The sequence below is a fragment of the Zootoca vivipara genome, chromosome 12 (genome assembly GCF_965207765.1).
Source record: "Zootoca vivipara chromosome 12, rZooViv2.hap1.1, whole genome shotgun sequence".
NCBI classification, from domain to species: Eukaryota; Metazoa; Chordata; class Lepidosauria; order Squamata; family Lacertidae; genus Zootoca; species Zootoca vivipara.
In genome coordinates this window covers 398239-422501 of record NC_142595.1, presented here as the reverse complement: position 1 = coordinate 422501, position 24263 = coordinate 398239, and the positions used below count along the sequence as shown (strand labels likewise).

The window sequence follows — 24263 nt, the reverse complement described above, 5'->3', positions numbered from 1 at the left end:
AAGAAGGTGTGCTTGTGACCTTAGGCTATACAGCATTGGGAGACTCTTGAGAGTCCCATGGACTACAAGAAGATGAAACCTATCCATTCTGAAGGAAATCAGCCCTGAGTGGAAGGACAGATCCTGAAGCTGACGCTCCAATACTTTGGCCACTTCATGAGAAGAGAAGACTCCCTGGAAAAGACCCTGATGTTGGGAAAGATTGAGGGCACAAGGAGAAGGGGACGACAGAGGATGAGATGGTTGGACAGTGTTCTCAAAGCTACGAACATGAGTTTGACCAAACTGCAGAAGGCAGTGGAAGACAGGAGTGCCTGGCATGTTCTGGTCCATGGGGTCACAAAGAGTCAGACACGACTAAACGACTAAACAACAACAATCTTTCAGGATGTGCAACAGTCTAACAGACATCCAATACCAGCATAGTAAAAGCTTGAGGGATGCTGCCTTTATTTTGGCAGAAATTGTCTTAATAGTTAGACAGGATCATACCTTTAGTTTGCATCCTTGAATACTCTTTAAGAGTATTATTTCTTTATTTCATATAATTTATATACCAATTGACTGTAAGGGGGTGGGGGGACTCCAAGAAGTTTACAAGAAGAACAAAGCAATATAAGAAAAACAAAGCAAAACAATATATGAAAACAGTTAAAAACTAGGCTCCTTAATCCTGCAAAGTCAGATCCATCCTGCAAGTAAAGGTCAGCGAAGTGGCCTGAACTGTTGCCATGTGCTCACAGGTTGGCATGAGGTGGCTTGGCCAACCTCTGGTCTTCTAAAATCTTCCCAAACAAATGGGCTACCTCCATGGCACAACCCCAGTGGATGGTGAGCCCAAAACCGCCATGGCCATAGTTGTGGATCACCTGAGAGAGAAGGAAAAGGCAAGAAGAGAGCTACTTCACCAAAGAAAACAGCAGGAAGGGAAACCTTACTTCCTACGGCAACTGAATGTCAGGGTCGATTAATGCACCATCCACACATCAAATACACAGAGAATTGCATTTTGTATCACTAAATTTCAGTAGGGCTAGCTTACCATAGGACTGCAACCTTAGAGTAACACCCCCCCCCCAAGGATATATGAGAGTCCTAGCCTCAGCATGTGTAAGATACCATGCAAGGGCTGATCCTGTTCCACAAATCAATTCACACTGTGCATATGGAAAGCTACCCACCTCTGATTGTAACATCCCATGGCAAACAGCCTGGTGTTCTATTCGGACTCTTGGCCGTACGGGACGATGACCGCTCCATTCATGGATGATTTTGGCTTTCTGGAAGCAGCAAGATGCGTGGTTAAACAGAGCAGGCAATTGTAAAAAAACATGGGAAGTGGGGACAGCAATCCACTTTGTCAGGGCTTATACTGAATCTTCCTGTGGAAGAGCCATAACACAGTGGTAGAAGACTGGTGTGTTGCATCTCCAGCTCAAGGATAGCAGGCTGCAGCAGATGTGGGCCCTCTCCATCAGCGCCAGCCAGCCTGACCAATGGTCAAGGGCAGTGATGGCCAAACATGGCCCTCCAGCTGTTTTGGGACTACAATTCCCATCATCCCTGACCACTGGTCCTGTTAGCTAGGGATGAAGGGAGTTGTAGTCCAAAAACAGCTGGAGGGCCAAGTTTGGCCATCACTGGTCAAGGGTGATGGGAGTTGTAATTCAACCCTGGGCCACAGGGTTGGGCACAGCCCTTGCCTGAGATCTAGGGATGCCACCTTAGGTTGGGGAAAGTACAGGATGGGGCAGGAAAATAAAGGACAGGTGGGAGCAATGGGGGGGCTAAAAATTTACCTGGTGCAGAAATGACATCAAAGCACTACTGTCAGGGGATTGTTGAGGCTACTCTCAAGTAAAGACGCTCCAGTCCGCACTGTCTTTAATTTTTATTGTGCATACTATTTATAGTGCAGAGATAACAGAAAACATGACCGCCTAGTCTGATTCAGAACCCGGCAATGGCTGCCGCCTGCTTTTCGGCCAGCATAAAAGCCTGGGCACCCCAAAACGCCACCCCTTCACCCTACGTGTGGGTGTGCACCTCAATTCGGGCGCTGGAAGGAGCGGTTTCCCCTCTTGCTGGCTGGGCTCCGACGCCTCGCTGAGTCCCTCATCCACTGACCCTCGACCAGAGCAGTGCCAGGGCTCCAACACGTCTCTGAGCCCCAGAGTCTATGGAGACCACACCCTGAAACCACCTCCACCACGGGGGGAAACGGGAGACCCTCCCCAACATTACCTACAGGTAACCTCCTACCCCTCACCCACCGGGATCCACTGGGGGACCCACACAGAGCCCCCCCCAAACTACGAATACTTTATACGGGGAAACCAGACAGGGGTTGGGGGGTGCTTCACATCCTCCCCCTGTCCTGGGAAATGGGACCCCTGATTAAGTCACAGCAATGCGTGGCCGGGTACAGCTAGTCTTGTATAAATTTTAATGTCTGTAATAATATTACTTGTGTGAATGAATTTGTAAAATAAAATAAAAATTATTTCAAAAAATAAATAAAGGAGCTCCTTTAACCCAAGGGAAACTCAAAGCAGGTTGTGCTGTGCCCAGAACTTCCCTCTGTGTGCAGGGAAGGCTTGGAGTCAGAGCACGATGGCATGCTCAGTCCCCACAGCAGCACTGGCCCACGCTGGTCACTGTACCTGGAGGCTAGGCAGCAACTTACAGCACCCTTGCCAAATGCGCTGGTGGTCCTGGGGGCTGTTCTCTTGACTCCAGTTTCCCAGCTGAAATATTCCTCCCAAGGTCACTGCGTTGCTCCTACAGAAGAAACAGAAAGGGAAGTGGCAGCGGCGGGGTGTGTGTGTGGAATCGGCCCTAAGCCAGGTTGGAAGAAATGGTGTCAAGCAAGGGCGTAGGGCTCATGCCCAGGTCACACAAGTGTGCCAGGCTGGCTACTGCCAAGCCACAATGACGGTCTATTGCATTTGGTGTCAACATGCTGCTCCTTCTCCTTTTACCTGTGGGAGAAGTGACACTCTGAGTCTCCCAAGCAATGCTTGTGTGCATCACACCACAAATGTCCCAGGGCTCCAGCATGGCCAGAGGCCCCAAGGAGATCCTGTTTGGGCCTGTGATCATTTAGGCCACATCCACACCATTTAAAGTAAAGTTTCTTCCAAGGAATCCTGGGAACTGTCGTTTGTATGGGGATTGTAGCTTCGGGGGGGGGGGGGCTACAGTTCCCATGATTCTTTAGGGGAAGCCATGCACTTTAAATGCATGGTGTGGCTATGACCCATGATTACTGTCCTATCTGTTACCTCTGTGTGTTGTGGGTTGGGATGGGCAACAGACCCTGAAATGGCCAAGCAAACAAGAGTTAAGAAATCACATAAAGCACAGGGGGTAGAAATATTTCAGCCCAAAGGCCACATTACCCTCATAGGGGCCGCATTCCAGTAGTGATTGGAGGCTAGGGTTGAGGGGGAATTTCAATTCTGTTAGCATTTAAACTCAAATGTATCAAATCTGCACTTTCTGAAACAATATGAAAAGCAAAGCACAGTCATCCTTCAAAATTTGCGCTTAACTGAATCTTGCAATGCAGTTCTCTAGCAAATGTTTGCAGAAATGCGCTTATTAGGTGACAGTGTGCATAGAAATAAATATATGGTGAAAACAACATGCAAAAATGCACCATTTGAGGGGAAAGAGTTTGCAAAAATGTGTACATGTCAAAACTACATATAAAAATGTGTCTGTTAGCAGAAATCTACATGTAAAATGCTGCATAATTTTCATGAAGGGTTTTTTAAAATTGCAAAATGTGAACTGAACTTATGATTGGCAAAACCAGAAAGAGAGAGAACTGAAATAGACAGCTCCTTCTATCCCTAATGGGAAAAGTGTTAATTAGGAGAAATTTGCACATAAAAAGCTGAATAATTTTTGTGAGGATTAAAAAATAAATAAAAAATCAGACATTGCTGCAGAAACGTGGACAACTTAATCCAAGACTGGAAAAATTAGAAACTGAGAGGACTTGGAAGGACAGATTTGTCATCCCCACAAAGGCAAAAGTGGGTGAGGTGTGGTGCTTATCTTCATTAGCCTACATTTCAGTTGCACAAAAGTCAGAAATCTCTGCACCCCACACCACAAATGCCCCTCCCTCCCTCCCTCCCTCCTCCCTCCAGGCAAGCAAGCAAGCAAGCAAGCAGCATTGTCCCAGTGGAAGGACACATCCAAGCAGGTTAAAGCACTTGAGGTGTGTGCCAGCAGGCTGCTGTAGGCAGATGGTATGATGTGAGGGTGCAGACCAAGAAGGGTCGTAAGCACGCAAGAGGCCTGGAAGGCTGCACCCAGACCCTGGGCTTGAGGTTCCCCAACCCTGAAACAAGCATTTATTTGGGTCCACAACACAAATGCCATTGAGTTTCCCCAACGAGGGGTCCTCCAGATGTTTTGCAGTACTGTACAACTCATCAGCACACTGGCAGGGCCTGATGGGGAAGATGACATTCTGTCATAGTCAGTTATATTTTCCTTACCCAGGTATGATGTAAGGTGTGTTATAGATCTCAGCAGTCTCAACATCATGGGTGATGATGAAATGCTTCACCCAGGGGGCCTCGACCTAGAGAGCCAAAACAAGCAGAGGCAACAGCAAGAGTGTATTGCTGCATTCACCCCAGCAGGGATCAGGTGACCTGAGGAACAAATCAAGCCCCACCTTGCCCCATATAACTCCTGACTCTGGTCTGGCTCCTCAGCTTGAACAATGTCATGGATTTCCTGACCCATCAACCCCATCATAGCCCCACCAGGGTTGCTTCTTCCGACACAGGCAGCTTCTTCCCAAAACAATCCTAGAAAGCCTGGCCTCACCTTGATGACTTGCCCCCGGCCCGGGCACAACTCAGGGTCAGGTTGTAGCTCCCCAGCACGAACCCCTGTGCAGTTGATTATGATGTCCACGCCTTCAGCCATCAACTAAGCAAATAAATAAAATAATAATAATAATAATAATAATAATAATAATAATAATAATAATAATGTATTATTTATACCCCGCCCATCTGGCTGGGTTTCCCCAGCCGCTCTGGGCGGCTTCCAACAGAAATATTAAAATACACTAATTTCTTAAAGATTAAAAGCTTCCCTAAACAGGGCTGCCTTCAGATGTCCTCTAAAAGTCTGGTAGTTTTTCTTTTTGACCTCTGGTGTGAGGGCGTTCCACAGGGCGGGTGCCACTACTGAGAAGGCCCTCTACCTGGTTCCCTGTAACTTGGCTTCTCGCAGCGAGGGAACCGCCAGAAGGCCCTCGGCACTGGACCTTAGTGTCCGGGCAGAATGATGGGGGTGGAGATGCTCCTTCAGGTATACTCGACCAAGGCCGTTTAGGGCTTTAAAGGTCAGCACCAACACTTTGAACTGTGCTCGGAAATGTACTGGGAGCCAATGCAGGTCTTTCAAGACAGGTGTTATGTGGTCTCGGTGGCTGCTCCTAGTCACCAGTCTAGCTGCTGCATTCTGGATTAATTGTAGTTTCCGGGTCACCTTCAAAGGTAGCCCCTCATAGAACACATTGCAGTAGTCCAAGCGAGAGATAACTAGAGCATGCACCACTCTGGCGAGACAGTCCATGGGCAGGTAGGGTTTCAGTCTGAGTACCAGATGGAGCTGATAAACAGCTGCCCTGGATAAAGAATGGACCTGCGCCTCCATGGACAGCTGTGAGTCCAAAATGACTCCCAGCCTGTGCACCTGGTCCTTCAGGGGCACAGTTACTCCATTTAGGACCAGCGAGTCCTCCACACCTGCCCGCCTCCTGTCCCCCACAAATAGTACTTCTGTCTTGTCAGAATTCAACCTCAATCTGTTAGCCGCCATCCATCCTCCAACCGCCTCCAGGCATTCACACAGGACCTCCAAAGAAGGAGACTCTACCACACTCCTTGGCAGCAAATTCCACTGTCAAACAGCTCTTACTGTCAGGAAGTTCTTCCTAATGTTTAGGTGGAATCTTCTTTCTTGTAGTTTGAATCCATTGCTCCATGTCCGCTTCTCTGGAGCAGCAGAAAACAACCTTTCTCCCTCCTCTATATGACATCCTTTTATATATCTGCACATGGCTATCATATCACCCCTTAACCTTCTCTTCTCCAGGCTAAACATGTCCAGCTCCCTAAGCCGTTCCTCATAAGGCATCGTTTCCAGGCCTTTGACCATTTTGGTTGCCCTACGCTGGACACGTTCCAGCTTGTCAGTATCCTTCTTGAACTGTGGTGCCCAGAACTGGACACAGTACTCCAGGTGAGGTCTGACCAGAGCAGAATACAGTGGTACTATTACTTCCCTTGATCTAGATGCTATACTCCTATTGATGCAGCCCAGAATTGCATTGGCTTTTTTAGCTGCTGCATCACACTGTTGACTCATGTCAAGTTTGTGGTCTACCAAGACTCCTAGATCCTTTTCACATGTACTGCTCTCAAGCCAGGTGTCACCCATCCTGCATTTGTGCCTTTCATTTTTTTTTGTCCAAGTGTAGTACTTTACATTTCTCCTTGTTAAAATTCATTGTGTTTGCTTTGGCCTAGTCGTCTAATCTGTTAAGGTCATTTTGAAGTGTGATCCTGTCCTCTGGGGTATTAGCCACCCCTAATACCCCTAATACTGGCTGGAAAGGTTTTAAGGCTGGTCCCACCTTCCAGGGTTATGGCTAATCTGAGTAATAGGGAAACAACTGGGCCACATTAATTAAGAGAAGCATAGAACAACAGAGTCGGGAGGGAACCAAAGGGTCATCTAATTCTAATCCAAACCTGTGCAATGCAAGAATAATAACTAAATTGATTTTCTATTGTGTTATTCAATAAATTAAAAGCAGTTGATGTAAACATATGTATGGGTGGGTTATTATTATGATTTTGCAGGAATTCAGAATTTATTTATTTATTGAAATTTGTATACCACTGGACTGTGAAAAACCTGAGACCTCAAAATGCTGACCTCTAGCTTTCTCCTTCCCCAGAATTCCTTGCTCCAGTTCTGCTCAAAATGCAGCCATGTTTAAACCCTAACTATAGACTCCACCCACCCCTCCCCCTCTATCTGATCCTGTCCACACCTGGTGGAGAAGGGAAATGCCTTTATCAATGCCCCTCCCAGAATACATTTAAATTCCCAACTAACCTCCTGGAAGGACTCAATTTTCCGATGAAAGAACTTGATGCTCTGCAGCTTTAACCTTTAAGACAAATGTTGCCTTGTAAACAACACGGCAAGCCACTGTGACCGACACTCTGACACTTCTCCAATTCTGGTGACATCCCTAGAAAGAGCCCAGTGAGGTCTCAGGATGCTAGCTGACTGCTGGGTGACTATTAGGGCAGGAGGAACCCTGAAAAGCCAGCCAGAGTGGGAGGAATGGAATGGAATGGAGTATCTTGACAGGAACCATGGCTGGCTAACTGGCTAGCCGGCTGGCTGGCTGGCTGGCAGCCTCTTCTGGACAAAGGGCACTTGTAGAGCACTTGCTATGCCTGTTTTCAGTTCCCAAGGGCATCTCCATGTAGGGCTGGGAGGGAACCCTGACAGAAATGCTCAAGAGCCAGTCAGTGTAGAGATAATACTGAGCTTGGCAGACCAGTGGTCAAACTCTGACAAGGCACCTTCTCGTGGTCAATATGGATACTGTCAGAACAGAGAGAAGAAAGCAAATATCATACACACCTCTTTGTAAGCCAGGGTAGATATCGTTTGCCCTCCAGCATCAGAGCCGTGTTGAACCAACCATAACTGAAACCAGGGAAATGAAAGATAAGGACACAGAAGTGGGCTACCATCTGAAATACAGGGGTCCCCCTCACTTATGCGGGGGCTATGTTCCTGGGCTACATGCATATATGTGAAATTGCATAAAGTGGAGAGGGCACTGTTGAGAGAGGCTGGAAAGTGATTCTCTCTCGGCAGACTCCACCCATCCCATCCACCTTCCTCGAGTGTCATTGCACCCTTTTGAGCGCATGTCCTGCTTGCCTCCGGTGACTGGAATGTTGAGCTGGGAGCCAGAGGGTCGGTGGTTCCTGGTGCCCGGGGCCACTGTGGGGCCTCTCGGCGCTCCCCTGTTAGTCTTGGAAGGTGCTGGAGGTGGTTTCTTCTTATCTAAGGGTCTTTTCCAATTCTACAAGTCTATGATTCTATAATAGCCATCACATCCAGGGAGTGTCATTTATGCCACTGGAATTTACCTTTCCCCCTCTTCATTTTAGTCCTGCTCTAGATGGCCTCCCAGCCCACCAGAGAGGTGGTGTCAGCCTTATCTCACAAAGCAAACCATGACACCCGAAACCTAAAGGGAGGAAAGAATTGATCAATACCTGTAGCCAGGGAAGAGCTCAAGCTCTTTCTGTGACAAGGTCCTAAAACCCAAAACGATATTCTTCCATGATGGGTCCTGCAGAGGAGAAAGTATTGTGTCAGCCCCATTTATAAGGCAACTGAGGGAAGAGTCCCCATGTCTAAGATGCTCTGGTCCAGTCACCTTGTTCTCTGTGAAAATTGATCATTTGTACCAAAAGGCCTCATTTACCTGTGATTCATGCACTGGCAGTGACACCACTTCTTGGGGAAGTCATTCAAGAAATTAGAATAGATTCCACTAACAAAGAGAGATGCACCTGAGATGCATTTGGCCTCATGTTCCTACACTTGTTGGTTATGGGGTTCCCCCTCTGCTTTGCAGTGATGCAAAAATAGCCATATTGAGAGTCATACAAATAAGCCATTGAAAGCAATCTCCCATTATAACCTGTCTATGCAATACTCCAAAACTCTATCTACAAGGAGGACCAAACATCCTTTGAAATAATTGCTCTTATTAAACATCAGTTACTTACGGGAACTGGCTGTGTAAAGAGATTGTATCCAGAGAGCAGAAACAATCCCATCTCCTCAGCTTCTGGCGAATTAATGTGTTGAAGAAGATAATCAAAAGTCTCTTTATTCCAGAGTCTGTCATATTAAATAATACAGTCAGACAATTACACACTTTGATGGTCTACCAGAAAACAGAATGGATGAGTCTCCCGATGCAACACCTCTCCCAAGACAAATATGCCAATACAATGCCTTTCCCGTAATGGTGGATTGTTTATTGTGCCAGGAATTAGTCCAACCCACCCCCACCGAGGCTGCCATGCTTCCCCTCTCCCTCCTTCTCCAGTATGTCTGCAAGGAGGAGTTGGGTAGTATTTACTTTTAATTTCAACTACCCACAGTTTAGCATTACATTCAGACTTTAAACTGTGGTTAACCTTAGCTACCATGTGTTTCAACCAAATTCATAAAACAGTTTGATTAGCCACAGTTCGTTGTTTTTGGACAATGTTGACATAGCCATGGTTAATCCAAAATGGCTTCCAGTCTGCTTCTCACAGATACACTGGGAAAGGAAGGGAAACAGATGGATCTGGGAAGAGGCCAGGCTCCTTCCCTTCATTTTCTTCCCTTTATCTCTTGCCTTTCTTCCATCTGGGATCCCAAAGGGGTGCATGTGTGGGTTCCAGGCCTCCACCTATCCAGCTCTGCTTGTGTGTCATCCATGGGAAACAATGACCCACTGAAATGCTCCCAACTCCCTTCAAAATGGCTGACTGCCTTCAGCTTGAAGCATACTTCTGCTGCCTGCCTGTCTAGGCCTTCACAGAAAGAAGACCTCACCAACCTCTCCACTGCTCTTATCCTTAGGAAGTTTTTCTGAATATTTAGTTCAGATTTGCCTCTCTGCAGTTTAGTCCTCACTGAAAAGGCCACACAGGCAGAGCAGGGAGACTGAACCAACACGGCTCAGTGTAAGGATGAGCTACTCAGATGATAACATACAGGGATGCAATTCCTCAATTATCAGGGAATCCAAAGCTTTTAGTCTTATGTTTGTTTGTTTTTATAAATAAATTGATTTTTATGGAAATTTTCTCAGACAAATAAAAAAATATGTAATGACAAACACAACCTGCTTAACAAAACTTGGCTGTGAACCTAGTCCTGTCACTAAATGGTGTACAGAAAAAAATGTAAAGCAATCAGAGAGCACTATATTAAGTAAGGTGTAGAAACAGCAGTCTGGAAGGCCAAAGGAAGTAATTTATACATTTTTAAGCTAAAGGCCAAAAATGTTTAGATATAACACCTGTCCGTAATGGACAATGGAGATTTGGGGGGAGGACTGCTCCCTGTTGTCACAGAACAAATCCACCTAACCAAAACCAACCAAGAATGATGTTTTGTGAACTACCCCTCTAAGTTGTCTGTTCCGTCCCATGACACTTTCTACCACCGCCAATGCCAACCCCGACTCCACTGTCCTGCAGAGTGAAAGGGGTCTTACGTTTCTTGAGTGTTTCCCTTGTCGTAGAGATATGGCTGCCAAAGACCTGCCGCCCCATCGCTGGTGGTGTGAGGCGTAAACTGGTCAGCGTAGATCTCTATTTCCAGGGGCTGCTCTATCGAGTGGTATCGGTCATGGATGCAGAGGGCTGTGGACAATCCAATGATGCCGGCTCCAATCACAGCAACACGCATGGTGGGGGGCTTAAATTCTCTCCTGGGGAAGAAAATGGCAACAGCTATGTGCACCTGGCATTAAATCCCAACAAACATAGCAGAACGCATTCTTGGGTGGCCATACCTAGGCTTGGTAACACTATTTGCATCCCCTCCAACATTCCTCAGATGGAAACAGGAACATTTCTCACTCCCCACCCCCTTGACCTCCCCATTTTTTTGTCCCCCCCACCGTAGAACATTTCCTTTCAGAAGAAGGGCAAGTGCTGCCAGCACTACACCAACTAGACAAAGCACACACACCACCCCCCATCCCTATAAAACTCCTTAATCCCAATTTTATTTTATTCTGTGGTATAGCTAAAGGGACCCCTGACCATTAGGTCCAGTCGCGGACGACTCTGGGGTTGCTCGCTCATCTTGCTTTACTGGCCAAGGAAGCCAGCGTACAGCTTCTGGGTCATGTGGCTAGCATGAATAAGCCGCTTCTGGTGAAACCAGAGCAGTACACGGAAATGGCATTTACCAAAAAGCTCAACAACTTTTGGGGTGTCCTGGTTCTTACTTTCTGAAATATGGAAACCCTAGGATTGGAAGGCACAAAAGCATGCAGGCTGGTGAGTTTCTAGGTCAGTGTGCCGCACTCCAGTAGGGTGAGCTGGCCCTGGCACACCCTCCAGATGCCGCTCCTTCTGCTTAGGGGCTAACAATAGATCCCTCTGTGCACAGGAATGCCTGCATGAAAGGGCTGCTTCCCATTTCTCAAAACTCTGCACCCACTGGCCAGAGAACTTGGCTTCCCTTTCGGCAGAGTCTTGAATGGCTATTCTATCAGCACAGCCGTTTCTTTCAGAGAAAGACAGCAGAAAGAAACCCTGCAAGTGGCAGAAAAGCTTATTGCCAAAATAACAAAATGTGAGTGTTATTTGGGGGGGGGGAACTGTGCTTTTTTTTATAAAAAAAATTGATTTCTTCCATAAGAACCGAAGAGACTGCTGAATCAGGCCAATGGCCCATCTAGTCACAGTGGCCAAGCAGATGCCCCCATGGGAAGCCAGCAAGCAGGTACTGTATAACGGACTGCTGCAAAAACAACAAACCAGCCAGGGACTGTCTCAGGGAATGATCAAATGAAGCCCTTTTCCCTATGAGAAAAGGTTGCAGCTTTTGGGACTGTGAGTAAAGATGAGTAAGAGGAAACGTGATAAATAGTGTTTAAAATCATGCAGAGCATAAAGACAGTAGATGGAGACCCCCCCCCCCAACCTCATAACACTAGAACACGTGGACATCCAATGAAGTTGAATTCAGGAGATGTTTAACAAAGGTTTTCTTCATGCAGCACAGAGCTAAACTGTGGAGCACCTTCAACTGAGATGGCTTTAAAAGAGGACTGGAAATTCGTGGAGGAGGAGAGGGCTACCCGTGGCTACTAGCCACATGGCTCTGCTCTGCTTCCTCAATTGAAGGCAGTGTGGCTTCTGGATGTCAGTTGCTGGAAGCCACAGGAGGTGTGGAGGGGAGCGCTCTGGTGCTCAAATCTTGCTGGTGGGCTTCCAGTAGGCAACTGCTTCAGCACTGTGAGAACAGGATGCTGGGCTCAAGGGGTCACTGGCCTGATCCAGCAGGCTCTTATGTTTTTATACAGGGCACCAGCCTGGGGAGGAAGGCCCACATGTAAATTAATGCACACGAACTGTAAGGCATCCATCCACAGCACAGTCTGCCCATCCCCCCCCCCCCGGCAGCTGCCAAGGTGTATTTTGAATGGCTGACAACACACTGAGAAAAAGTATGGATTCTCTGGTAGATCTTTAACTCAAAGAGCACCCAGTGGAATGTGCACCCATGGGAAGCTGCTGCCAGTCAGTGCAGACAATACTGAGTTAGGTGAACTAATTGTCTGACTTGGGATAAGGCAGCTTCCTGCGTTCACCCTTGTAGGGTGTTTTTTTGTTTGTAAAGGTAACAGAGAACATCTTCAGTGCAAAGTACATGAACACAGCATGCAACAAATAACAGCCTTCTTTAATGTGTGATGTAGGGGATGGGTGTCCAGGCAGTTTTGTTTGGAATGAAGCAACATGAGGAGACAGCCTAGGGTAGCAGGATCCACAGGGGCAGCAGTTCCTGCCACCAGAGTATGCACTGCCTGCCACCGCTGCTACCACACTTGCAGCCTGCTTTACACCCCCCAGCAGCCTCTGGGTGAGTAGGAGGTGCTGCTGGCCTCCCACCCCTAGGGAGGAAATGGTGGAGGGTTGCCCTCTGGCATCTCCTGGGCTCTGCACCTGCCCTAGAATCATAGAGTTGGAAGAGACCACAAGGGCCATCCAGTCCAACCCCCTGCCAAGCAGGAAACACCATCAAAGCATTCCTGACAGATGGCTGTCAAGCCTCTGCTTAAAGACCTCCAAAGAAGGAGACTCCACCACACTCCTTGGTAGCAAATTCCACTGTCGAACAGCTCTTACTGTCAGGAAATTCTTCCTAATATTTAGGTGGAATCTTCTTTCTTGTAGCTTGAATCCATTGCTCCATGTCCGCTTCTCTGGAGCAGCAGAAAACAACCTTTCTCCCTCCTCTATATGACATCCTTTTATATATTTGAACATGGCTATCATATCACCCCTTAACCTTCTCTTCTCCAGGCTAAATATACCCAGCTCCCTAAGCCGTTCCTCATAAGGCATCGTTTCCAGGCCTTTGACCATTTTGGTTGCCCTCCTCTGGACACGTTCCAGCTTGTCAGTATCCTTCTTGAACTGTGGTGCCCAGAACTGGACACAGTATTCCAGGTGAGGTCTGACCAGAGCAGAATACAGTAGTACTATTACTTCCCTTGATCTAGATGCTATACTCCTATTGATGCAGCCCAGAATTGCATTGGCTTTTTTAGCTGCTGCATCACACTGTTGACTCATGTCAAGTTTGTGGTCTACCAAGACTCCTAGATCCTTTTCACATGTACTGCTCTCAAGCCAGGTGTCACCCATCCTGCATTTGTGCCTTTCATTATATTTTTTTTGCCCTAGTGTAGTACTTTGCATTTCTCCCTGTTAAAATTCATCTTGTTTGCTTTGGCCCAGTTGTCTAATCTGTTAAGGTCATTTTGAAGTGTGATCCTGTCCTCTGGGGTATTAGCCACCCCTCCCAATTTGGTGTCATCTGCAAACTTGCTCAGGATGCCCTCAAGCCCATCATCCAAGTCATTGATGAAGATGTTGAATAAGACTGGGCCCAAGACAGAACCCTGTGGCACCCCACTAGTCACTTCTCTCCAGGATGAAGAGGAGCCATTGACGAGCACCCTTTGGGTTCGGTCAGTCAGCCAGTTACAAATCCACTGAATGGTAGCATTGCCAGCTTCTTTACAAGAATATCATGGGGCACCTTGTCAAAGGCCTTGCTGAAATCAATATAGGCTATATCCACAGCATTCCCTTCATCTACCAGGCTTGTAATTCTGTCAAAAAATGAGATCAGATTAGTCTGACATGACTTATTTTTCAGAAATCCATACTGACTTTTAGTGACTTTTAGCCCTGCATGATTCATAGCTCCCCCCCCCAAACCTTGATTCCCAGTTCAACCATTGGGTGAGGTTGATTTTGTTTCCAGTGCAGATCTTCAAGTACCCTTTTCCCTGGCAGCGGGGGGTGCCATTTTGTTGTTCAATTCAGGTGCTAAAATGTCTTGGACTAACCTTGGGTGAAACTATGGGTATTTCAAGTGTTTCCTCATTTTAATCACTGAAAAGATGAGTATATGCTGGCATTATCACCCAGATTCCCTCTGTCTTCCAAGATTTAGGGGAAGTTAGCTTGCCATACACCATGATGTCTTACTTGACAACAGCAAAGCCTCAGAAGCAGGGACTTCTAAAATTCTTCACAATGGAAGCTGCAATTCTGAAAACTTAACATGTCAGAAGCCACATTTCACCAATTTGCAAAACAGCAGCAGCCCAGGAGACAACTGAATACGGAAAGCCGAGCCTGTTTTCAGTTCCTTTCAAGCCAGTTCTTTGCCAATTCCTACTGCTTTCAAGCCAATCCCCTCAAAGGGCAGAATTCAGTAACAACGAAAGAAAGCAATGTTTTCTGCAAGCACACACAACCACCAGGCAGGCACATTTGTTTTTAGCAATTCAAAAGAAAGAAAATAAATAAATAGATGTTACCCTCTTGTGACAAAATACTCTTTCCAGAAATGCTTTTTCATTCAACGATGGGTCCAAGTTGTAGGCAGGCAGTCTCCAGACTGGATCCCGAGAACGACTTGCAAAGCAACTAGTCACAAACCTTATGTACTTCAGGAGCTTGGAAAGAGGGGTCAAAGTTCCCTGTAGAATGAGGTGGAGTTTAACCTTCTGTGCTGCCAAAGTTGAAGAGTTGGCATTTTTCCTAGAGGACTCCCTGCTTCAAATTGGAATTCTGTGTCAGGCCTTGACAAGGGTACAGCAAACTAAATACGACATAATAGGCATCACTGAAACCTGGTGGGATGAGTCTCATGATTGGAATGTAGTAATAGAGGGATACAATCTATTTCAGAGAAATAGACCAAATAGGAAAGGAGGAGGAGGAGTGTTATATGTCAGGGATGTGTATACCTGTGAAGAGATCCAGGATTTAAAACTTCAAAGCCAAATTGAGAGTATCTGGGTCAAAATTAAGGGAGAGAAAAATAACAGTGATCTCATTGGGGGAGTTTACTATAGATCCCCAAGCCAAACTGAGGACACAGATGATGCCTTCCTGGAACAGATGACCAGGCATTCAAAAGGAAGTGAGATAGTAGTAATGGGGGATTTCAACTATCCTGATATTTGTTGGATGTCAAACTGAGCCAAGAGCATAAGGTCGAACAGATTCCTCACTAGCCTTGCAGACAATTTCATTGAAAGTGGGAGAAGCAACAAGAGGATCAGCCATTTTAGATCTGGTCCTAATCAATAGTGATGACCTGGTTAGTGGGGTAGAAGTGGCAGGATCATTAGGTGGGAGTGATCATGCTCTTCTGGAGTTTATTATTCAGCAGAAAGGAGCAACCAAGCATACTAAGACTCAAATTCTAGACTTTAAGAAAGCTGACTTCAGAAAACTTAGGGAAACACTGGGTGAGATCCCATGGACAGAAATACTAAAAGGGAAGGGAGTTCATGATGGTTGGGAGTTTGTTAAAAGGGAGATATTAAAAGCACAACTTCAGGCAATACCAATGAGACGGAAACATGGAAGGTGCCTAAAGAAGCCAGGGTGGCTATCTAAAGAACTTTTAACTGAGTTAAGATTTAAAAGGGATATGTACAAAAAATGGAAAAAGGGGGAAATCACCAGAGAGGAATTCAAACAAATAGCCAGCACGTGTAGAGACAGAGTCAGAAAAGCTAAAGCACAGAATGAACTCAGGCTTGCTAGAGAGGTATAAAGCACCAAAAAGAAGCACCAAAAAGGGCTTTTATGGGTATGTCCGTAGCAAAAGGAAGAACAAAGAAACAGTGGGGTCACTTAGAGGAGAAGATGGTGAAATGCGAACAGGGGACAGAGAAAGGGCAGAACTCCTCAATGCCTTCTTTGCTTCAGTCTTCTCCAAAAAAGAAAACAATGCCCGACCTGAAGAATATGGAGCAGATGATTCAGCAGGAGAAACACAGCCCAGAATAAGTAAGGAGGTAGTACAAGAATACTTGGCTAGTTTAGATGTATTCAAGTCTCCAGGGCCAGATGAACTACATCCAAGAGTATTAAAAGAACTGGCAGAGGTGATTTCAGAACCACTGGCAATAATCTTTGAAAATTCCTGGAGAACAGGCGAAGTTCCAGCAGACTGGAGGAGCGCAAATGTCCCTATTTCCAAAAAGGGGAAAAGAGAGGACCCAAACAATTACCGCCCAGTCAGCCTGACATCAATACCAGTAAAGATTCTAGAGCAGATCATTAAGCAAACGGTCTGTGAGCACCTAGAAAGAAACACTGTCATCACTAAAAGTCAGCATGGGTTTCTGAAAAATAAGTCATGTCAGACTAATCTGCTCTCATTTTTTTGACAGAATTACAAGCCTGATAGATGAAGGGAACACTGTGGATGTAGCCTATCTTGATTTCAGCAAGGCCTTTGACAAGGTGCCCCATGATATTCTTGTAAAGAAGCTGGTAAAATGTGGGCTAGACAATGCTACCATTCAGTGGATTTGTAACTGGCTGACTGACCGAACCCAAAGGGTGCTCATCAATGGCTCCTCCTCATCCTGGAGAGTAGTGACTAGTGGGGTGCCACAGGGTTCTGTCTTGGGCCCAGTCTTATTCAACATCTTTATCAATGCCTTGGATGATGGGCTTTAGGGCATCCTGAGCAAGTTTGCAGATGACACCAAATTGGGAGGGGTGGCTAATACCCCAGAGGACAGGATCACACTTTAAAATGACCTAAACAGTTTAGACAACTGGGCCAAAGGAAACAAGATGATTTTTAACAAGGAGAAATGTAAAGTACTACACTTGGGCAAAAAAATGAAAGGCACAAATGCAGGATTGAGAGCAGTACATGTGAAAAGGATCTAGGAGTCTTGGTAGACCACAAACTTGACATGAGTCAACAGTGTGATGCAGCAGCTAAAAGAGCCAATAAATTCTGGGCTGCATCAATAGGAGTATAGCATCTAGATCAAGGGAAGTAATAGTACCACTGTATTCTGCTCTGGTCAGACCTCACCTGGAGTACTGTGTCCAGTTCTGGGCACCACAGTTCAGGAAGGATACAGACAAACTGGAATGTGTCCAGAAGAGGGCAACCAAAATGGTCAAAGGCCTGGAAACGATGCCTTATGAGGAACGGCTTAGGGAGCTGGGTATATTTAGCCTGGAGAAGAGAAGGTTAAGGGGTGATATGATAGCCATGTTCAAATATATAAAAGGATGTCATATAGAGGAGGGAGAAAGGTTGTTTTCTGCTGCTCCAGAGAAGCGGACATGGAGCAATGGATTCAAGCTACAAGAAAGAAGATTCCACCTAAACATTAGGAAGAACTTCCTGACAGTAAGAGCTGTTCGGCAGTGGAATTTGCTACCAAGGAGTGTGGTGGAGTCTCCTTCTTTAGAGGTCTTTAAGCAGAGGCTTGACAGGCATATGTCAAGAATGCTTTGATGGTGTTTCCTGCTTGGCAGGGGGTTGGACTGGATGGCCCTTGTGGTCTCTTCCAACTCTATGATTCTATGATTCTAAGGGTGAAACTCCAGGCAGGTTCCATGACCTGCCTTCAAGAAGTGGGAAGAACTGGCTGTCAGCTGAAGTGGAAGCAGGTACATGGTCTAAAGTGACAGGAGCAAGTTCCAAAGCAGTAGTAACAGAAGAAGGGCAGACACCAGGCAGCATCCTCCCACCAAAGACAGACTGAGGTGCAAGTTTTGGGGTTACGGCTATATAGGGCTGGTCCATTGATCAACCTGATGGAGTAAATTGCACTCCCAGTGCTGTCAAAATCAGTGGGGTCCTGTGAGGCTGGCGGAATTTACCACTCCTCATTTAGAGGTATAGTTTATTCCATCCCACTGTGTAGATAACAATTAAACGTGGTCAGAGCAAAACAGGGTGAAAATCTCATCAGATAATATTTCCCACCTCTACTTTTTTTCTTCAGTTCAGATTCAAAATAAATTATCACCTGGAATATGGTGTCCAGTTCTTGGTGCCACAATCTAAGATGGATATTGACAAGCTGGAACATGTGCAGAGGAGGGTGACCAAGATAATAAAGGGTCTGGAAACCAAGCCTTAGGAGGAATGGTTGAAGGAGCAGGGAATAACAACAACAACAACAACAACAACAACAAACTTATTATTTGTACCCCGCCCACCTGGCTGAGTCTCCCCAGCCACTCTGGGCAGCTCCCAATCAAATATTAAAACAATACAGCATTAAATATTAAAAACTTCCCTAAACAGGGCTGCCTTCAGGTGTCTTTTAAAAATAGGATAGCTGCTTATTTCCTTGACATCTGATGGAAGGGAGTTCCACAGGGCAGGTGCCACTAACGAGAAGGCTCTCTGTCTGGTTCCCTGTAACCTCACTTTTTGCAATGAGGGAACCACCAGAAAGCCCTTGGCGTTGGATCTCAGTGCCCGGGCTGAATGATGGTGGTGGAGACGCTCCTTCAGGTATACAGGACCGAGGCCCTTTAGGGCTTTAAAGGTCAACACTAACACTTTGAATTGTGCTCGGAAACGTACTGGGAGCCAATGTAGATCTCTCAGGACCGGTGTTTTGTGGTCCCAGAGGCCACTCCCAGTCACCAGTCTAGCTGCCGCATTCTGGATTATTTGTAGTTTCCGGGTCACCTTCAAAGGTAGCCCCACGTAGAGCACATTGTCCAAGAGTCCAAGCAGGAGATAACCAGAGCATGCACCACTCTGCCGAGACAGTCTGTGGGCAGATGCCCTGGACACAGAATTAACCTGTGCCTCCATGGACAGGTGTGAATCTAAAATGACTCCCAGGCTGCGCACCTGGTCCTTCAGGGGCAGTTACCCCATTCAGGACCAGGGAGTCCCCAACACCCGCCCACCCTGTTCTCCCAAAACAGTACTTCTGTCTTCTCAGGATTCAACCTCAATCCTCCAACCGCCTCCAGGCACTCACACAGAACATTCACTGCCTTCACTGGTTCTGATTTGAAAGAGAGGTAGAGCTGGGTATCATCCGCATACTGATGAACACCCAACCCAAACCCCCATATGGTCCCTCCAAGCAGCTTCATATAGATATTAAAAAGCATGGGGGAGAGAACAGAACACTGAGGCACCCCACAAGTGAGTGCCATGGGGTCTGAACACTTATCCCCCAACACCACTTTCTGGACACGGCCCCGGAGAAAGGAGCGGAACCACTGTATATAACAGTGCCCCCAGCTCTCAGCCCCTCTAGACGGTCCAGAAGGATATTATGGTCAATGGTGTCAAAGGCTGCTGAGAGATCCAGCAGAACTAGGAAACAGCTCTCACCTTTGTCCCTAGCTCAGGTGAGGCCTGAATCCCGATTGGAAGGGATCCAAATGGTCCGCATCCTCCAGGCGTGCCTGGAGTTGTTCAGCAACCGCCCGCTCAATCACCTTGCCCAAGAATGGTAAATTTGAGACTGGGTGATAGTTGGCCATGTTGGTATGTTTAGCTTGGAAAAGAAGAGACTGAGAGGAGATAGGATAGCCATCCTCAATTATCTCAGGGGCTGTCCCATGGAAGAGGTAACAAGCTTGTTTTCTCCTGCTCTGGAGGGCAAGACTTGAACCAATGCCTCCAAGTTACAAGTAAGGAGATTATGACTAAACATCAGGAAGAACTTTTGGACAGTAAGAGCTGTTAGAACGGTCTCCCTTGGGAGGTTGTAGATTCTCCTTCTTTGAAGGTTTTTAAGTAGAGGTTCACATGCATATTATAATACCCATAGACGGGTGTGGACTTCGTTTTTAATCTCCCGATTTTGTCGAATTGATATAATTGGATATTCCTCACCTTTACTGTCAGCTTTGATTTTTGGAGACAAAGTTGACTGCTGTAAGGCTGGTTCGGAGACTTCACTTCCTTTTTAAAAAAAATATCCTTTATTGAAGTTCATAGATACCATACAATATCTTAAATCCACATATACAAAGAAAACAAAATAAAAAAATCCCTTCCAGTAGCAGCTTAGAGACCAACTAAGTCTCTACTGGAAGATATTTACAAAAATGTAACAGTGATATAACATCTATGGCAGCGTTCGAGTGACCCTTGTGTAAAGTAAATATTAAGAAATAAGGAAAAATGTTCCGACATGTTGTAAGAAAGTAAGATGAAGGTAATAATTAGAAGTACATTCAATATTACAAACATTAATTACATTGGGAAATGATGGGAAATCTACTTTATTTTACTTTATCTTATTTTATCTTACAGTGGAACCTCGGTTTATGAACACCTCGGTTTACGAATTTTCAGTTTACGAACGCCGCGGACCCATCTGGAACGGATTAATTCACTTTCCATTACTTTTTTTTATTTTGTTTCGACTATGGCAGACCAACATGGCTACCTACCTGTAACTAATACAAAGAAAAAATAACCTTACATAAGTTTACAGTTAAATATTAAATTACTCTTTCCACATATTTTCTAAACTACAGTGGTACCTCGGTTTATGAACACAATTGGTTCCAGAAGTCTGTTCATAAACTGAAGCGTTCATAAACTGAAGTGAACTTTCCCATTGAAAGTAATGGAAAGTGGATTAATCTGTTCCAGACGGGTCCGTGGAGTACTCAACCTGAAGCGTACTTAACCCGAAGCATGGGTGTAATTGGTTCCGGAAGTCTGTTCATAAACTGAAGCATTCATAAACTGAAGCGAACTTTCCCATTGAAAGTAATGGAAAGTGAGAGGACTGGCGACTACTTGCGGGGTGGGCGCCGCTTTGCCGTGCTCCTGGCGCTGTTTGCCCTGCACTCCTTATTGCTTACTGTAAGGTTGCAAAAATAAGCCACACTTTAACTTTTCATGGTCAGAATTTGGGGGGAAAGTGCAGCTTATATTCAGGCCAATATGGTACATGTATTCAGTCTGTCTGTGTCATTGCATATGGGGATGACCCTACTGGCAACTGAGCTATGATAGCTTTTATAACATTATCATTTTAAAGTTGTTTTGTTTATGCAATAGATTTATATTCAGCTCATAGGTTACCTTAACTTTTCTTGTATCCAAGAATGAACCAAACAATTATGTATTTTTAGAAGTCTGTTCCCAGCATTCTGTCACTGTTCTTTGACCAGGAAACAGAACCATGAGACCAAATGAGGTCTGTGTGCATGGACAGGGAGGGTGCATAAAGAGTTGTATGTGTTTTAATGTATGTGTTATTTATTTATTGTTGTAAGTTGCTTTGAGTTACACTGGTTAAAAAATGGCTAACAAGTTGAATAAATAATAATAAACGCCAGGCATTTGGGCTAGTTCGTGGGAAACTCCTCAACCCAACTAGCTGCAATCCCTGCAGACCTTAGAGGTGAATCCTGCAGGTGAGTCTCTGCCATCAGTTATCTCCTTTGGGATGAGGGAGGAAAGTCGGTCACCTGAGGACCTCAATGGCTAAGGACTTTATGGAGACTCAGCAAAGCCGATTACATTAATTACTCTATTACTTGCCTGTCTCTTGCTTTTAGCATTGAAGGCCCCTCACACTTTCACAGCCCAGCAGCTCCTTTGTATCTGCCTTTGGTGTGGTGTGCATGCAGCTGTTGATGCCCAGCCCTCTTGGCACGGATGATGTTGCTGTGGCATTCTGTACAATGTGCAGAATCTGTGCAACTACAAACTCATTGTTGGCAGGTTCTTGAGACCAATGAGTGTACTGTACTGCACTTTAATCTTCTCTGGATAATCAAGCTGGTTAAAGGGAGCTAACAGTAGTATTCTACTGGTCTTTCAATGCATTTTTATGTAGAATGTGAACAAATTATATTGAGACACCAAGTTAATGTTACCTGGAAAAGAGGAGATATGATAAGGTAAAGGTAAAGGGACCCCTGACCATTAGGTCCAGTCGCAGACGACTCTGGGTTTGCGGCGCTCATCTCGCTTTACTGGCCAAGGGAGCCGGCCTACAGCTTCCAGGTCATGTGACCAGCATGACTTAGCTGCTTCTGGCAAACCAGAGCAGCACATAGAAACGCCGTTTACCTTCCCACTGTAGTGGTACCTATTTATCTACTTGCACTTTGACATGCTTTCAAACTGCTAGGTTGGCAGGAGCTGGGACCAAGCAACGGGAGCTCACCCCGTCGCGGGGATTCGAACTGCCGACCTTCTGATCGGCATGCCCTAGGCTCTGTGGTTTAACTAAACATCAGGAAGAACTTTCTGATAGTAAGAGCTGTTCAATAGTGGAATGGCCTCCCTTGGGAGGTTGTGGACTCTCCTACCTTGAAGGTCTTTAAGCAGAGGTTGGATGTCCATCTGTCTTGGATGCTATAGCTGAGATTCCTGCATTGCAGGGGCTTGGACCATTGGGGTCCCTTCCAACTCCACAATTATACAATCCTATGACTGTAATCCGGTGCATTCTTCCTGGCCTTAAATGATTTTTTTATTCATTTAAAGAAACGAGTGGTTGAGGTGGGGATTTTTATTGTTGGGGTGACTTTTGGTGGGTTTTTTATTATTATTTATTAGTTCCTGTGATGTATGCTTTTCTAAAAAATTTTTACTTCAATAAAAATATTAAAGAAAGAGAAAAGATCCTTTCACACACAGTATTCCCATACAATTTTAAAAAGATTAAAATCTTTTCACCTATTCCCATAAAAATTGGGGGGGGGGGAATAAAATTCCTTTCACATGTTCCCATGAAATAAAAATGAAAGAAAAATACCGGTACTTTCACCTATCCCAGGGAAGGACTGTAAAAAACAAAAATGAAATCCTTTCATATATCCCTATAAAGTAAAATATATATCTATAGCTGTTTAACTGTTCTTAGTTTTATCTGTAAACTGTCAGAGGGAAAGGTGGGGTATAAACGAACGAACGAACGAACGAACAAACCCCTTTCCTATTAAAAAAAAAGGACAAAAATAAAACAAAAATCCCCTCGCATATTCGGGGGAAGGGGAATCCTCTCACAACTTCCCATATACTGTACGTAATAAAAATAATAATCTTTTCACGACTTCGCATTGAAAGATAAATAAAAACCCCGTCACGTATTCCCAAGCAAATATAAAATAAAAGCCCTGTCGCATCTCTTCCCCCTCATACAAGTCAGTCCTTCTCTCCGCCTCGCGGATCCCGGGCGCCGCCTGCGCTGCTCCGCCCGCCAAAGGAGGAGGAGGAGGAGGCGGCAGGAGGCGGAGGCCTCGCCTGGGAAGCCGCCCGCGGGAGGAGCAGGAGGACGAAGAAGAAGAAGAAGAGGCTTCGCCGCCGCCGCCATGGCGCTGGTGACCCTGCAGCGCTCGCCCACCCCGAGCGCCGCCTCCTCGTCGGCCAGCACCAGCGAGGTGAGGGGGCTCCTCCTTCCGCAGGCGCCGCCAGCCCCGCGGGCCTCACCCGCCGCCGCCGCCGCCGCCCCTTCTACCCGCCGCCGGGGCTCGGCCTCTCCTCAGCGCCCGCCCCGACGGCAGCCCGGCCCAGGCCGCCTTCTGGGCCTTCCCGCCCCTCCCGCGACCCCTCCGCCAGCCCCCGCTGCCTGAGGCGCCTGCCTGGGGGGGGGGGCGGGCCTCCACACGGGGCCCCGCGGCTTCTGCCTGCCCGGCCTCCCCCGAGGTGCTCCTCATCCTCGTCCTCTTCTCTGCCCTGTCCCGCCCCCGCCATGGCTCTGGCCCCCCAGGCCCGTTTCCTCCACGCCCCCTCCTCTTCACAGAAGACCCTTCAAGGGGGAGTCGAGTTCACGCGCGTTCAAGGGGTGCACGAGCAAAGCATGCAGTGCCCGAAGCTCTCGTGGCAGCTGCCCCTTCCCGCAGACACGAGGCTTCGGGGTGGAGGCAAGTGGCGCCTTCCAGGGGCTGATGCTACAGTATCTCTTTTTAATGTAGAAAAGTTTATGTGCGCAAGGGAATGAAGTGGTAGGATGGATCCTGCCGCTTCTTAACGAAGCCGGATGATGTCATATTTACTGTTACGTTGTGAAATGTTTTTGTTTTTATTTTTAAACACCTGCCTGGAAGTAGAAAACAAAGCCAGAAATGGGGGGGGGGGACAAA

General features: G+C 46.4%; 2 protein-coding genes across 3 annotated transcripts in view; one reads left to right on the top strand and one right to left on the bottom strand.

Moving 5' to 3' along the window:
- Positions 1-423: 423 nt before the first annotated feature.
- DAO (D-amino acid oxidase) lies at positions 424-23385 on the bottom strand. 2 transcript variants are annotated; one of them, XM_088655734.1, is made up of 13 exons: positions 22488-23385; positions 20044-20112; positions 18200-18308; positions 10358-10573; positions 8868-8982; positions 8349-8425; positions 7702-7767; positions 7162-7216; positions 4852-4956; positions 4515-4600; positions 2664-2781; positions 1182-1280; positions 424-869 (listed from the first exon to the last, which is right to left on the bottom strand). In XM_088655734.1, the coding sequence occupies exons 1-13, from the start codon at positions 22519-22521 to the stop codon at positions 738-740; spliced, it is 1281 nt and encodes a 426-aa protein (XP_088511860.1). In that variant the 5' UTR covers positions 22522-23385; the 3' UTR covers positions 424-737. The 2 variants fall into 2 exon arrangements, with proteins under 2 accessions (XP_088511860.1, XP_060138021.1); XM_060282038.2 differs by lacking the exons at positions 18200-18308; positions 20044-20112; positions 22488-23385 and adding an exon at positions 14717-14894.
- Positions 22653-24263, top strand: part of SSH1 (slingshot protein phosphatase 1) — a 47786-nt gene continuing 46175 nt past the window's right edge. The window contains exon 1 of the mRNA XM_035134954.3: positions 22653-23561. Coding sequence (XP_034990845.2) covers positions 23493-23561 — 69 coding nt within the window. The 5' untranslated portion in view covers positions 22653-23492. The remainder of the gene's footprint in view (positions 23562-24263) is intronic.

What these genes read in the sequence shown, in the direction of transcription:
- DAO (XM_088655734.1), bottom strand. Translation starts at nt 22,521, where the DNA reads ATGGACATCCAACCTCTGCTTAAAGACCTTCAAG. An exon ending in AAATTGAGTCCTTCCAGGAG is followed by an intron (nt 4,957 to 7,161) that starts GTTAGTTGGGAA and finishes TTATTTGCTTAG; the next exon opens with TTGATGGCTGAAGGCGTGGA. An exon ending in ATGGGATGTTACAATCAGAG is followed by an intron (nt 870 to 1,181) that starts GTGGGTAGCTTT and finishes CTTCTCTCTCAG; the next exon opens with GTGATCCACAACTATGGCCA.